The sequence below is a fragment of the Leptidea sinapis genome, chromosome 1, assembly GCF_905404315.1.
Source record: "Leptidea sinapis chromosome 1, ilLepSina1.1, whole genome shotgun sequence".
Classification (NCBI taxonomy): Eukaryota; Metazoa; Arthropoda; class Insecta; order Lepidoptera; family Pieridae; genus Leptidea; species Leptidea sinapis.
The window spans coordinates 32,006,730-32,022,486 of NC_066265.1; the positions used below are offsets into that span (position 1 = coordinate 32,006,730).

General features: G+C 34.6%; 3 protein-coding genes across 3 annotated transcripts; 2 read left to right on the plus strand and 1 right to left on the minus strand.

The window, feature by feature from the left end:
- The first annotated feature begins 799 nt into the window (after nucleotides 1-799).
- LOC126964719 (uncharacterized) lies at nucleotides 800-3,403 on the plus strand. The gene is made up of 2 exons (XM_050808021.1): nucleotides 800-1,226; nucleotides 2,361-3,403. Exons 1-2 carry the CDS (start codon nucleotides 1,111-1,113, stop codon nucleotides 3,238-3,240), a joined length of 996 nt encoding a protein of 331 aa, XP_050663978.1. The 5' UTR covers nucleotides 800-1,110; the 3' UTR covers nucleotides 3,241-3,403.
- A 3,031-nt stretch (nucleotides 3,404-6,434) lies between these two features.
- LOC126966191 (protein lin-7 homolog C) lies at nucleotides 6,435-7,404 on the plus strand. Its single transcript, XM_050810177.1, has one exon. It carries the CDS (start codon nucleotides 6,549-6,551, stop codon nucleotides 7,143-7,145), a length of 597 nt encoding a protein of 198 aa, XP_050666134.1. The 5' UTR covers nucleotides 6,435-6,548; the 3' UTR covers nucleotides 7,146-7,404.
- Nucleotides 7,399-11,237, minus strand: LOC126979807 (RING-type E3 ubiquitin-protein ligase PPIL2). The gene is made up of 9 exons (XM_050829393.1): nucleotides 11,071-11,237; nucleotides 10,780-10,999; nucleotides 10,393-10,702; nucleotides 10,180-10,304; nucleotides 9,148-9,292; nucleotides 8,606-8,754; nucleotides 8,379-8,530; nucleotides 8,021-8,210; nucleotides 7,399-7,687 (listed from the first exon to the last, which is right to left on the minus strand). Exons 1-9 carry the CDS (start codon nucleotides 11,100-11,102, stop codon nucleotides 7,460-7,462), a joined length of 1,551 nt encoding a protein of 516 aa, XP_050685350.1. The 5' UTR covers nucleotides 11,103-11,237; the 3' UTR covers nucleotides 7,399-7,459.
- Between the last annotated feature and the right edge of the window lie 4,520 nt (nucleotides 11,238-15,757).

Consider the following 15,757-nt stretch of genomic DNA (forward strand, 5'->3'; position numbering starts at 1 on the left):
CTGACACCATTTTTATCAAGAGAAAAGTCAATATATGAGTCCAAAATCTAATACTAGCCCAATGGTCAACACTAGGTTATCACAATTTATCTGATGGCTTTGATTTGATTTTTGGTTTTATTTTTATTTTTCTCCATTATCGTCTGATTGAAATTGACGATTGAAATGATTTGAAAAGTATAGTTAAAATTAAAGTATTATTTCCAATTTCAGATGCATCTCAACAATTTACTTCAGCAAGGTGCTTGATGCTTTAACATAATTATTGTTTTATATAGACTTTAAGAATCCCTTTTCATATTGTCCATTTATTTAATACCATATAATACATATATTATACTATACAATTTGTAAATTAAACATTCTTTCACAGATCTAATGGCTCCACAGTGCACAAAGATCAAGCAGAACTATCGCGCTTGCGAAAGAAAAGGACAATCTTTCAAAGCAAGGTTAAAAGGTGGTGCAGATCGATCAATCGAATTTTGTCCGTAAAATTAACATATGTGGGTGAAGACGAAACAAAAACAGCTGCCCAAGAATATTATCATAAACATTATAAAAATAAAAAATAATATGCAAACATTGCTTTTTATTTCTCCCACCCAATAACTTCAATTACTCATACCAACACTACTAAATCCTATCCTTTATGTTCTTTGTTGTGGCAAAATTAAATAACTAACTCTACTCGCAATTTCAACATGGTAAAAAATTGCAATACCTACATTAAAAAGTAGAGTAAGAGCGTGTCCACACGGCGCGTTGCGTTGCGTTGCGTCGTCGCAACGCAAATATTTTGACGCATAGCCGGCCACACGGGCGCTGCAGCGTTACTATGACGCAGTCAACGTTCCGTCGGCGCAGCGGCGACGCACAGTTGCGGCAAGTATTTTGAAAAAAATTCGCAGTCAGTCTATAGCAAATCATGGATCGGAAAAGACGTCTAGCATTGCTCCTATTACTACGTCACCGCCGAAATCGACGCAAGATCACAAGACGGTACTGGATCAGTCCTTTCATTTCATTAAGAAATCGTGATGGACAGTTTTTTTTTTAGAATATCGGGAGTTGCTATTAGACGAAAAGAAGTTTTATAATTTTTTTAGAATGAGTGTATCCAGCTTCGAATGTTTATTGAAGTCCTTAGAACCACACATACGAAAAAACTATACTAATATGAGGAATCCAGTGGAACCAGTAGAAATGCTGGGAATCACTTTAAGGTAACTATATAAATATATTTAAGTAATAAAAATATAACAGTTTTTTTGGTTTGTTTAATTAGTAATCAACTCACAAATAATCAGCAATTGTCATAATTTTAAATTTAGACATTATTTAAGAGAGTAATCAACTCACAAATAATCAGCAATTGTCATAATTTTAAATTTAGACATTATTTAAGAGAGATATCATCCAGTAATTACAAATTAGAAAAATCGTATTCAGTTTCTTCACTTGCTTGAGATGTTTCTGGAGATGTAATTGAATTATTAAAATCAGAAATGTATGTACTTTGAAAATTTGCTGTTTGATACCCATATGGTGGTTGGTGAGACGTTGATGGGCCACTCACATATGATGATGTTTGTCCATACCGCATTTCATCTATAATTTGTATAACTTTACTTTGGAAACGGAGAGTTTCTCGGTCGGAAAATTCTTGAATAGATGGCAATATAGCTCTGAAAAAGGACATATGGCGATTTTCCGGCTCCTTGAGAAGTTTTAGTCCTTCTCTTTCAAACTCATCCATTTGCATTGCCCTTTTGCGCGCGACTGGAACATAGCGCGGAGTGTTGTCTGTGGTAATGTCATCATTTGTAGACGTAGATTCATTGTTGATTTCTCTAGGCGAGTCTAAGCTAGATTCGGTGGCATTTTGTTCCACTTTTCTCAAAAAAAGGAGTTGATTGTATAAATGATACTTCTTCAGTTTCGTAGCGCCCGAGCCCGATTTTGATGCTTCTTTTAATTTTTTTTAATAACTGAAGTAATTATCTTTTACACTTCTCCATTTTTTTATTAAATCATTACCTGCAAAACCAATAGTAAACATGATTTAATAATTTATACATAGTGAATTTCTCGATAAAATTTAATGACATATTCAGATATCGTTAACAAACACTATGTGACCGACTCTGGAATCGTGAAAATATAACAGCTGTTACATACAAAAAGCAATACCTACTGAATCAAAATGTATGCAACAGCTGCTATTTTTTTCGCGATTCTAGAATTAATTGGTTACATAGAGAAAGTTATTTGCTATCGATGTCTGAATATGTCAGTATTTTTTTTCGGGTATCTATCTATCTCATAAATGCATATTATAATAATTATTTTCTTTTCAGATACCTAGGAAGTGGAAATTCAATAACTTATTTACATTTCAAATTCAAACGGGGAAAATCTACTATTGCATATATAATACAAAGAGTTTGTCGTGCTATATGGACCAATCTTCTTCGAGACAACATCCCTGAACTGACAACTGAAAGTTTCCAAACAATAGCGAGGGGTTTTGATGTAAAGGCAAATTTTCCTCAATGTGTTGGTGCCATCGACGGCAAACATATCCGCGTGTGTAATCCTGCAAATAGTGGCTCACTTTTTTTTAATTATAAAGCCTTTTTTTCGATTGTGTTGCTAGCTATTGTGGATTCAAATTACAAATTCGTATTTGTCGACATCGGTGCATACGGAAAAGAATGCGATTCAACCATATTACAAAATTCTAAACTGTACGAGCTAATGATTAACAACAACTTACCACTACCTCAACCCCAGCCACTCTCTGGTAGCAATATACCAACCCCGTATGTATTTGTGGGTGACGAAGCTTTTGGACTGAGCAAACATATTATGCGTCCATATGGCGGTCAAAATCTCGACTTACAACAAAAGGTTTTCAATTACCGTCTAAGCAGAGCCAGAAGATATGTCGAATGCGCTTTTGGGATTATGGCTAACAAATGGCGCATTTTTCACAGACCGATAGACGTGTCCTATGACTTCGCTACTGACATTATAAAAGCATGTTGTGTATTACACAATTTTGTCGCTGATCGAGATGGTTTTAGACAAAGAGATAAATTTGCTATAAGTGTTGATGAATTTCTCCCAATACAACCCGTACATGAAGAACAGACAGCACCGAATGTCATAAGACAGCAATATGCGACCTATTTTATGACTAGAGGAACTCTGCCTTGGCAGCTAAATAAGGTATAATTGTATTATGAGGGTTTTCAAGATTTTCTTGCACCGCCAATTCCGCGATCAGTAAAAAAATAATATTTTATACCTACTCAGCGTAGTCTAGGTTAGTTTTGAGCTAAGTAATAAAATAGTACTCACGCTAATCTAAATTCCCTAAGTTTTAAAATTTTAGAGTGTCGAGATATTAATTTTGTACTGATCGCGGAATTGGCGGTGCAAGAAAATCTTGAAAGCCCTCTTAAATAAAAAAAAAAAATAAATATCTGTACTGTGAACTCACCAACTTTATTTTTTCGTTCAGCTGTGAAATTCTCGTAATCAGGAAATAAAACTTTTGATATGTCTTCCCAGGCTTTTGTTTTTAAATTTTTATTTTTAAAATCTACGTTTGACTTGTCCCATATAATTTCCCTTTCCTGTATCAATGTAATCAAGTAATCTATGTCAATTTCTTCAATGGTATTCATTTTACCCTGCAAATAAAACTAATTACCCTGCAAATAAAACTAAATACAAAAACGTAAACGTAAAACGAAATGAGCTTCCGTGTATCCTCTCTGTCAACGCACAAGCAACTGAGCGCTGACGCTCCGACGTCGCACGAGTACACCCCCTCCCGCTTCGTCTCGGGGGCTGCTGTCCGTCATGTGTGCGTTGCGACGACGCAGCGCGCCGTGTGAACACCTTGGTTATTTGTATGTAAAACAACGCAGTGGTAGCGCTGCGTCGACGCAACGCGCCGTGTGGACTGGCTCTTAGTCATAGTAATTTGCGTCACAACATTAAAAATGAATTTCATAATTTCGAGCTAATATATTATAGTTATTTTCGGGGCTAATATTCAGATGGCGCTAGTTTTCAAATAGACAGCTCATAATGCGTAGAGAGGGCTCTCTTTTCCCTATATATTATTATACTCTTTGGCATCTTGTTAAAAATAGGTTAGAATTTTTTATTGAAAATAATAACATTTTGACAGCCAATCAGCTGGGACTTAGAAAGGGCCGGAACGCCATAGACAATATAAGTATTTTTGTGTCGGATATTCGATTAGCTGTATCAAATAATGAGTCGGTTCTTGCGGCCTTTCTTGATATCAGCTCAGCTTGATGGTACTCAACTATCAAGGCTTGTATGGAGAGGCCTGACCCAGGGGTCGGTCCTAAGTCCTTTGCTGTACAATGTACCTATGATTTAGAAACATCCTTAAATTCAGATATATATGTTTTGCAATATGCTGATGATCTTCTTTTTGCTAGTAATCGCTTAACTACTACTCTTAGTAAGCTAAATGACTGGTTGGATGTCAATGGCTTAGAATTGTTAGTCAGTAAAAGCACTGTGGTTCTATTTTCTAGACGGAGAATCATTCCCGATTTCAATGTACTTTATAGGAATTATCCTATACCCGTAAAATCTGAATCAAAATTCCTAGGAGTTATTTTAGATTCCAAACTTACTGGAGTACCTCACTGTGATTATATTGTTACTAAATGTGAAAGAAACTTAAATATGATCAGTTGTCTAACCGGTGTCTGGTGGGGTGCCCATTCTTTTACCTTGCGTCTTATTTACAACGCCCTTATTCGTAGCTTACTAGATTATGCCACTTTCATTTTAGAGCCATGTAGTGCAGTTGCTCTTAGCAAATTAGATTGTTTGCAGGCTAAAGCTTTAAGGAACATCCTTGGAGCTATGAAATCAAGCCCTATCAACGCTATGCAAATAGAGTGTGTTGAGCCACCTTTGTACTTAAGACGTCAATTTTTATCTGATAGGTATTTATTTAAAACAATGCAGTTTTCTCATCATCCTTTACGTGATAAACTTCAGCTCCTTTTAGAATTTATAGATACTTGTTCATACTGGTCCGATAAATCTCCCCCGTGCCTTGTCAATAGCTATCAAACATTTTGCTCCATATAAGCGCCGATGTTTAGCACATATTGTTACCCTACTTTTGATACTAAATATAAGGCACTAATAATCTCTCCGGATTTTAGGATCAATCCAGATATTCCAAGAAATCAATTGGAAGCTCCTCAATATGTAAACATATTAAAAGAAAATGAGTTTACGGACTTTCATTATATATGTAGTGATGCTTCTAAGCACTCACCGGATGGCATAGTTGGGGTTGGAGTTTTCCATTTTTAATATAATATTGTCCATAAAACAAAACTTCCACCTGAATCATCTGTATTTACTGGAGAATGTCTTGGTCTGTTTAAATCTATTGAATATATACTTCTTGGTAAACTTAAGAAATCCATTATATTTACAGACTGTATGAGTGCCTTACAAGCTCTATCTAGGTTTCCATTCAAGTCTGCCCCAATTAACCATGTTATTTTAAAAATTCGAAACCTGCTAGTGAAATGTAATGAAAAAGGCTATGAAGTGGTGTTTTCCTGGGTACCAGCTTACTCTGGCATTTTTGGAAACGAACGATCTGACCAGCTTGCCAACGAAGCTATTTCATGTGGAGATATGGCAGATTATTATAACAATGCCCATGATATGTGTACATTTCCAAAACATTCCCTTCAGGAATCTTGGAGAGTGGCATGGTTGATCTCTAGCAAGTTAAAGGGTAGAACATTTGCTAGAATTAAAAACTGTATTCCGTCAAAGCCATGGTTCTCAGGTTTGGTGTTGAGCAGGAGAGTGACGTGTATCTTGACGCGTATGCGTTTGGGCCACGTTTGCTCTCCTGTTCAACTGGCGAAATTTGAAATTGTGAATAGTGATCTGTGTGAATGTGGTGAGTTTTGGTGACCTGAACCATATATTTTTATCATGCCCAAAATATAACCGGGAATCGTTATACCCGGGTCTTATTCTGTGTCATATCCCACTTCCTACTTCTGTTGACATCCTCTTATCCTCTGATAAACCTTGTGTATATAAACTTCTTTCCTCATTTATCCTATTAAATTATATTAAACTCTAAATAAGTAGTATAAGTAATAAGTATTCCATTATATATTATTTTCTATCCTTTCCTGATCCTATCAAAAATTTCGTTAGTTATTTTCTATTTTTTTTAAGTAAATAAGTTTCCTCCGTTTTAAAAAGAAATAAAGAAAAACTTGACAATGGCTCAATCGCTTAACGCGCAGAGCCACATAAACCACGAAGAAGAAGAAGAACAAAGAGTATAATAATATATAGGGAACTCAATAGGGAATACGCAATGCTTGACGTTGAAACTTGAAAGTAACATCTAAAATTGACTAAATAAATTCAGAGTTTGATACGAAGTAGGTATTGATTATTTTATTTCAGTAGAATTACCGCCCTCGGTACCTTAATAAACAATGAGTGGCACAGGAGAACAATTAACATTAGCACGGGACATAAAAAGAGCAATAGAGTTGCTAGAAAAATTGCAGCAGACTGGTGAAGTTCCAGCTACCAAATTAGCTGCTCTACAGAAGGTTCTTCAAAGTGATTTCCTTAACGCTGTGAGAGAAGTATACGAACATGTGTATGAAACAGTTGATATTCAAGGATCTGCAGATATTCGCGCATCAGCCACTGCCAAAGCAACAGTTGCTGCATTTGCGGCAGCAGAGGGTCACGCTCATCCCCGTGTTGTTGAACTACCAAAAACAGAGGAAGGTCTTGGGTTTAATGTAATGGGTGGTAAAGAACAAAATTCTCCAATCTATATATCAAGAATTATTCCTGGAGGTGTTGCAGATCGACATGGAGGCTTAAAACGAGGTGATCAATTACTGTCAGTAAATGGTGTGTCAGTTGAGGGTGAAAATCATGAGAAAGCTGTAGAACTACTGAAACAAGCTGTTGGCTCAGTAAAACTTGTTGTTAGATACACACCAAAGGTTCTAGAGGAAATGGAGATGAGATTTGATAAGCAAAGAACTACCAGACGTCGTACAAACTTTAATTAGATTTATCATAAACATTGTGTATTCATCATGACATTGTAGCAGTATTAAGTTTTAACTTTATTTTGAATTATTTAATATTGTTAAATTATTATTAATTAGTAGTAATTATTATTATTCTTAAAGGAGCTGTTATAGGAGAGGTTGGTAGAGTGCCTGTCAATATTAGAAATCTTCGATTGAAATGGTTATACTTATAATTATATTTCATTTATACTATTGTTTATGTGGTAGACTATGAAATAAAAGACATACCTAGAGACTTGAAATACTTTAATTGTCATTTTAACTATATACATAATGAGTTTCAAGATTCACTACCAACTTTCAAATGAACCAAAGCCTGATTTGGTATCTTTTTTAACTTTTTTAGCTGGCACCTCTTTGTTGGTAGTTTTATTATTTGTTAGCTCTTGTAAATTAAGATACTTTCCGACACCATCCCTAAACACTTTTAATGGCTGATTGTTTGCTTTCTTGGGTTTAACACCTTTACTTTCTGCCTCTGCTTGCTTTTTTAACTCTTCAGCTCTTTCAGCTAATAACTGAAAAATTAAGAAATTACAATTTAATGCTTAACAAATTTCCTCAATTTAAATGTGGTTTTTTTATGAGAAAATCATTTACATTGCAGTGCTTATTAGTATTGTTAATAGAGCCCAATACTCTGAGCTAGTTAAAAATTCCACTTCTCACTGTGTCCCACTGAGAAGTGAAATTTGTGACATATAAGGTATGTTAGGTATTATAACCCCAGTAATTTCAAACCAAAACACAATGCTTACACATTAGAAAAATTCACCACTGTGGTACCCACCTAGCCAGCATCCAGTGTTTGTCTTAACATAAAAATTAGCATCAAAAAATCATAATCAAACCTGCTCCTCAGCCTCTGCAAATGGATCAACAAATACTTGGGCCGCTTCAATAATGATGTCATGTACTGGCCTATCCTTGTTATCTACTTCAATTTGCTCCATCAAGTTGAGTGTATCCATGCCACCAACCAGTTTCCCAAATATTGTATGCTTGCCATCCAGTTGTTTGCAAGAGCGGAATGTAATAAAACTAAAAAGAAATAAATTATCATAAAAGTATAGTTAAGTGATAATTTTCTTTTAAGTAGGCCAAATATTTCGAATTCAAAAGTTACAGTCACCTACTATCTCATACTTTCACTATTAACCCTCTGAAGTATGAAAAATATATTTAATTTAATATAAACACAAATCTTACAACTGAGATCCATTAGTGTTGGGCCCTGAATTTGCCATAGATAGGATTCCTCTGCCTGTATGATGCAAATTAGGTTTTATTTCATCTTCAAAGGGCTTTTTCCAAATTGATTCACCACCAAGCCCCGAACCAGTTGGATCACCTCCTTGAATCTATTTAAATTAATATTATTATTATAACTCTCGGATTATAAGATTTTTTATTAATATTTTATTTAATACACTTACCATAAAGTTTTTGATAGATCTGTGGAATTTTGTACCATTATAGTATCCGTCATTGCTGTGTTTAATGAAATTATGACATGTTTTTGGTACAACATCACAATATAACTCAAAATTCAGCTGACCGAAGTTAGTCACTAATCTAACATACCCTACAAAAATAGAAGAATAGAACAAAAATAGAAGAGAAGAATATGGACACAATAATAATAGGGATATTTTTTTATGACAGTAAGAGACAAGATGAGCAGGACGTTCAGCTGATGGTAATTGATACAGTCTGCACAATACAATGCAGTACCGCTCGGGTTTCTTAAAAATCCAGTAATTCTGAGTGGCATTACAATTGCGCTTGTTATGTTGAGACAACACATTGAGTCTGGCAAATTTGTGTCTGTAAGCTTTGATTACAGCTCTGGGAAACAGGTGTATATTATAATATTATATCTAGGAACAAGATAAAAAAAATGTTAAAAAACGGTATAAATAACTTTAACCCAAGGTAAATATTCTAATCATACAAAATTATTGCAGTGATATACCACCTTTTTTCTTAACTCTTTCATACTTCACTTCATCTTCACAAATAATAGCAGCTTCATGTTTTGTCTCTGGCACCATAGCAGTTGATGTAAAGCTTGCAGCTACCATTCCTGTAGAGTAATGTGCTGCATTGAATTTGTCTGCTACCTAAAAATAACATACCTAATAGAATAGACCACAGTGTAATAGAAAAATATTGTTCTATAAGCATGATAGAAAATAAATAGAGACAATTTTAGTTCAAGAAATCATTTGATTTTTTTAAGGTGAGTGTAGAGTGCAACCTCATCCACTTAGCTTATGAGGTGTGCATTTATTAAAGGCCTGCAACACTCTTGTGATTCCTCTGGTGTTGCAAGATAATGTGGGTGGCGGTGATCACTTAACACCAGGTGACCCGTATGCTCGTTTGTCCTCCTATTCTGTAAAAAAAAATGCTGTTCAAATATCAATATAGTACTGTAGCAGTAGTTTTAGTACAAAAAAGAGATGGGTTTTGCAAATCAATGTGGGTTTCTTCTGCAAAATACAACCTCAGGTATTTCAAGACGAAAAGATTTATCTTACAATTCTTATTCATATCTAATATATAAAATCCTCATGTCGCGGTGTTTGTAGTTAAACTCCTTCGAAACAGCTTGACCAATTCTCATGAAATTTTGAGTGCATATTGGGTAGGTCTGAGAATCGGACAACGCCCTAAATGTTAAGGGTGGTCCATGCCTTTTTTTTTTTTTATTTTTTTGACATTTGTTTGATTATGATTCAGCATTAAAAAATACATACGACTTTAAATTTTCACACATCTACGATCAACAGTTACTTTTGTATCGCGATTTTAATATCGGCAATAGAACATTTGCTGGGTCAGCTAGTAATATTATATAAATCTATCTTTGAGAAGGGAACATACTTTGGTCCTGTCATGATTTCATTCTAATATCATTTTATATACTTAGCTGGCTTATTAAACTCAAATCATCCTCCATCAAGAGAGCTAATAATTACAGTGCATTAAAAATAAAGAATAATACCTCTTTTTTATTTTCTTTCACTTCAGGTGCTTTGTATTCCCTCTCTAACTCTTGTAAGATATCTTTTGTTTCTGCAAACACAGATTTTAATCTTGCATGTGGATCTTTCTTCATAGCGATTTCCTCTGAAAATATGTTTGGTTTCTGTTAAAAAATTTCCAGGCAAAAATCTTTTAAATACAATTTTTCTTTAATGTAAGTAGTATTAAATACCTTCAGTTTCCACTCTCAGATTGTTTTTTACATGATGAAATGTAGAAATATTGAATTTGGCTAGATTGTTTGGATCTTGTATGGTAATTATGTCAGATCTTGTAAATGCAGTGTCATTAATGAGGTCCTTCCAATTCTTGCCTTTAATATTGAGTTGCTCCACTGCCTCATAACAATATACATTGCCACTTGTCTTAATTGCAACAATATGAGAATTTTTGGTAAATGGTTTAAAGAGAACTGGGCAGTGATAATCATCGTTTGCATTTTTAAAGAAATTTAACTTAACCAATCCTTTTACGTCTATTTTCTGAAAAGATTTTTTTACAAATAGAAATATGAATATTATTTCAGTTCTTATGTAATATATAAAGAAAAGCAACATACTTTTCCAGTGACAGGGTTAATTTTATATTTCTTTATAAAGTCAATGATAGCTTGCAATTCAAAAATGTTCCCATCACCGTCGCAGTAAGCTTGATCAAATGGTTGTAAACATAGGCAACAATGGTCAAAAGGTAGTCTTTTGAATGTTGTGTCTTCCTCAACAGCTGTACCAGATCGTTTTCCACCATACAATGTAGTCCATTCAGTGTACGTAAGGTACCTACAAATTTAAGAAAATCTTAGTTGCAACTAATTGGAGGACACAATATCATTTTTAAAATGATCACACACATCTTATCTTTTTGATGCTGACGTTTTCCCATCTTGTAAGTTTATGCTCTTTCGTGTAATATCTTAAAAGTATCTAAATATTTTACAAAATTTATTGAATTATAACTGAACTGTGTACTAATATAAAATATAGGTTATTAAATATAAATTATAATAAATTTAATCCCTATTGATATTTAACGACAAGCACAGTCAACAACACAAACAACTATTACAATTTTTTTTAATTTAACACTTGACAAGTGACAACATTGACTATGCTTGACAATGACAAATGATTACATTTTTTAGGCTGTTGCTACTCGTCCGCTAAACGGGCGAAATAAAAATAGAAATTAGTCGTCGTAATGATTTCGGATGAATAACATATGTATATACATGTTTTTTTTTCATGGAAAAGATGGACAAATGAGCGTACAAAAGTACTAATCATAATACATTTGACAAACTAAGACATTTTTATGGGTTGGTAAGGTTCCTCCTCTCCTAACCTTTACTTGTAAATGGGGTGGAACGAAAGGGAAAAGGAGGGAAACGTCTTCAATTCGGTTGTGGTAACTGTTATAACAAAACCTAACCTAACCTGCCTAAAAAATTTGTTCGCGACGATCGAAATTGGTTTAAAAATTCTAAGTTTGTAGATATTAATCGATTTCCATTACTTCTCTGAACGCACCCTTTAAAATACCGCTACTCCACGCCAGATAGCACCAGCATAAATGGGATGAACTTAACAGAGAAAGCGCAATACAGTTTCTAAGCAGTGCGAAAGAGACTGACTCTTGTCAAAGTCAATCATAGTTCATAAATGTGAAAAAGACATAGATGACAAGGACATAGCTACGTTCGAGAACGTTAGGGAATCTGGAACCTTCCTTATATTTTGATATATAAAGGGGGCTAGGTCGAGTTCCGAGTCAGTCAGTTTTCTATTGAAGTTTGAACAGTTTGTTCCGAGCAAATCTCGACTTATAGTTATCTTTTATCTTCAGTGAGTGCACAGTGCGTCTGTTTGAAACATTAATACTTCCCGCCATATTCGTTTCCATAGATTAGTGTCAGTGCGCGCAGTAATTAATTAATCAGTGCCAGCAATATATAAAGCATAAAATATGAGTGACATAAGGCGATTTCTGTGCAAGAGAAAAAAGATTGAAAATGAACAGTTTAATGCTAAAGATTGTCCAAGTACTTCGGCACAGCAAAGTAATGATACCACAGATTGGGAATGGAGCGACCGCCCTCAGGCTATTAAATAATAAGTTTAATTGTACAATATTACTTTGTAAATGTTACTTTAATGGTAAAACATATTTTTGATGAAAAAAAAAAGGCCGCTGAGTTTGTTGCGCCCATTCTTCTCAGGCCTGAGGCATTCACTTTGGAATGGGTGGTAGTTATTTTTTGACTTTCAATAAGTGATTTCACATCCTATTTTGAATAAATATATTTGAATTTGAACTAGTAAAACTGAATCTACAACACAACAAACTTCAGTTAATATTTATGATGTGGGTTTATATCAGGATTCTAACGTACCTATTAGTGATGAAATACAGTTTAAAGTGCTCGAAACACCGTGGAAACCTCCGCAAGATTATGATTTCAAGCAGGACATCGATCATAAAAACGTCACACAACAACGTGCATTTCGCCACGAGTGGTTCACAGCATTCCCTTGGCTAGCCTATTCTGCTCAGGCTAAAGGACCACTTTGCCGTACTTTACACATACACGTGTATTATTTCCCGCACAAATTTACCGAGGCAGTACTCAAGTGCCATTTATCGTTCAGCCATGCAAAAAATATCAAAAATTTCGTGAGTGTGCGAAATCTCATGCAAATAGCCAGTGGCATCGGTAATCGGTTATACGTTCTAAACATTTTCTGGAAATCATGCAAAGAAAAAAAATGACGTTTAAGAACAGATATTTAATGAGTGTGCGAAATCTCATGCAAATAGCCAGTGGCATCGGTAATCGGTTATACGTTCTAAACATTTTCTGGAAATCATGCAAAGAAAAAAAATGACGTCTATGAACAGATTGATACTGAATATAATGAAATTACAGAAAACAGAAAAAAACTTATTTTATTAAAAGTCTTATTTTATGTTACGCATGATTTACCCCTTCGAGGAAAAACAGAAGATGGCTCAGTTTTCAAAGACTTTCTACATTTCCGAGTTGAGGCAGGAGATACGCTTTTAAAAGACCACTTTGCAACTGGTTCGAAAAATTTATCCCATCAAGTACAAAACGAAATTTTTGAAACCTGTGCTGATGTTCTTCGTGAAACCATTACTGATGAAGCAAAAGAAGTGGCATACTTTTCAATCTTGGCTGACGAGACAGCGGATATAAGCGGGACAGCTTTCAATAGGCATAAGATACGTCAAGTTTGAACAAACGATACACAGTTACGAATTTTTGGGGTACAGACCTCTTCAAAAATTAGATGCTGCATCGATTTCATATCGAGAATGGAGAGTTTATTTAAAAGGTGGCGCATCCCCGCGCTCTTGCGGGCATGCGCCAGGGGGAGTACCGGATGTGTTAATAACGCCGTTCCCGGACTCCTCCTACAAAGGCGCGGTATGGTACACCGTGTGGTTTTAGTAGGTTCGATTCCGACACACCACCCTACTGAAAACCCCGGTGGGGTGACGGCCCGTGGGGTTTCCACACGTATAAAAAAAACAAAATTGTAGAAGGATTACAAGACCTCTCAGAAGATCAAGCCACTAATTTTAAGACAAAGGTTAAAGCTTACCAACTGCGCACTGCTTTGCCACCACAAATTTTATTGTGGCATTGCATATTATTGCTACTTACTCGGCAAAGCTTGAGCCTGTCTGCAATCAGCTTCAACAAGTGGATTTAGACATTAATTGATCTCCACTGATATTCAGTGGAGATGGATCATATAAAAAACATCTTCTAGGCTACATCGACGAGGCAAAAGATTTCTTTCCTTCGGGAGCAAATGCGATCAAAATTGGTCTTACGAGTAGTCTACCCGTCACAACGTGCCCAGATCTTTTAGCACACTGAGAAGAGTTAAAACTTGGAATAGGTCCACAACAGGTGACGAGCGACTGTCTGGATTATGCAAGATAACCAAGGACAACAAAGATAACTTTATTAGAAATCGTCATTAATAAGTTCGGTCAAAAACTCCGCCGGTTGCAGTTGCTTTTTAAATGAGAATTGTGAAATTGCTGCCTACTAATTATTGTGAATAAAAAAATGATTTCCAACAGACTGCTTTTTATTTCCATAATTTGTCGAGATTCCCAAGGGGTGCAAGTGCACCCCCTGGCACCCCCCTGCCGGCGTCTATGCTCAAATCAAATCAAATCAAAATATTTTATTGCAAGTCACATTTTACAGTAGGATGGTTGGTACATTAATAGGTAGACAATATGTGACGCCCTGCAAGGGCACAGCAACGTTATACATAAAAAAAAAAGAAGTCATATACATTTTTTACATTCTTATACTATAATGTAACTAATTCTCACACTTGTTATTAAAAAATTCGGGTAAATCGTAGAAGCATTTTGAAACTAAAAAATTTTTAAGATGTCTTTTAAATAGAGAAGGCTTCTCTTTATTTTTAATCACGTTTGGGATGTGATTATAAATTTTTATTGCCATGTGGTGAGGGCTCGATTACACTAATGACATACTTGTTTGGGGAATTTTTAATTTGTTTAAATTTCTATTATTTCGCTTGTTATTTGGTAGTGTTGAGTATAAGTCCGAATGTTTTTTAACAAATTTACATGCTTCTAGGATGTAAATTGAAGTAAGGGTTAAAATTTTGTGTTTAATAAAATATGGTCTACATGAATCCATCTGCTGAATATTTTCTAAAATTCTGATACATTTTTTCTGTTGAATAAATATATCTTTTATTTCACTACAGTTTCCCCATATTAATATTCCATATGATAATCTAGAATGTGCATATGCATAATAAGTAGCAATGGCAGATTTGAAATCTGTTACGCGTTTTAGTTGGTAAAGAGCATAAGTAAAAGATGACATTTTGCTTTTTAATTTCTGTAGATATGGCTTCCATGTCAAGTGTGAGTCTAAATCAATTCCCAGTAGTGTAGCTGTGTCAACTGTTTCAAGTTGTGAATTTTTGTAAGAATAAGATATATTTAAGGGGGATTTTTGATAAGGTTTAAAAGGTATAATTTTAGTTTTATTAATATTAAGTTCAAGATTATTATTATTTAGCCAATAAAAGATTTTGTCCATTGTAATATTTAATTTTTCTTCTAGTTGTTTTAAATTAGAGCATGGGATCAAAATAGAAATGTCATCAGCAAAAAGAGTACAATCATCGTCTATTAAGTTAGGAAGATCATTTATGTATATGAGAAACAATATACAACCCAACACACTGCCCTGTGGAATAGATCCTGATAAGTGAGCTTTATTAGATCTTATGTGGTCTATCTTTCCAGTCTCGAAGTTAGTATTTTCTATTTCCACATATTGAAAACGATTATTAAGGTAAGATTTGAACCATTTATGGGCAATTCCTCGAATTCCTGAGAGAAATAATTTTTCTAGTAAGATATCATAAGAGACTCTATCGTATGCTTTGCTCATGTCAAGCAGTAGGCCAACTGAATATTTTTTATTATTAAGTGAATCAAATATTTTTTGT

Bases quoted from the DNA above. Each gene is read 5' to 3' on its own strand.
- LOC126966191 (XM_050810177.1), top strand. From the start codon at position 6,549: ATGAGTGGCACAGGAGAACAATTAACATTAGCACGGGACATAAAAAGA.
- LOC126979807 (XM_050829393.1), bottom strand. From the start codon at position 11,102: ATGGGAAAACGTCAGCATCAAAAAGATAAGAT. The intron at 11,000-11,070 runs GTGTGTGATCAT...TTAAATTTGTAG, and splicing joins CAGCATCAAAAAGATAAGAT to GTACCTTACGTACACTGAAT. The intron at 10,305-10,392 runs GTATTTAATACT...ACATATTTTCAG, and splicing joins TCTGAGAGTGGAAACTGAAG to AGGAAATCGCTATGAAGAAA.
- LOC126964719 (XM_050808021.1), top strand. From the start codon at position 1,111: ATGAGTGTATCCAGCTTCGAATGTTTATTGAAGTCCTTAGAACCACAC. The intron at 1,227-2,360 runs GTAACTATATAA...TTTTCTTTTCAG, and splicing joins ATGCTGGGAATCACTTTAAG to ATACCTAGGAAGTGGAAATT.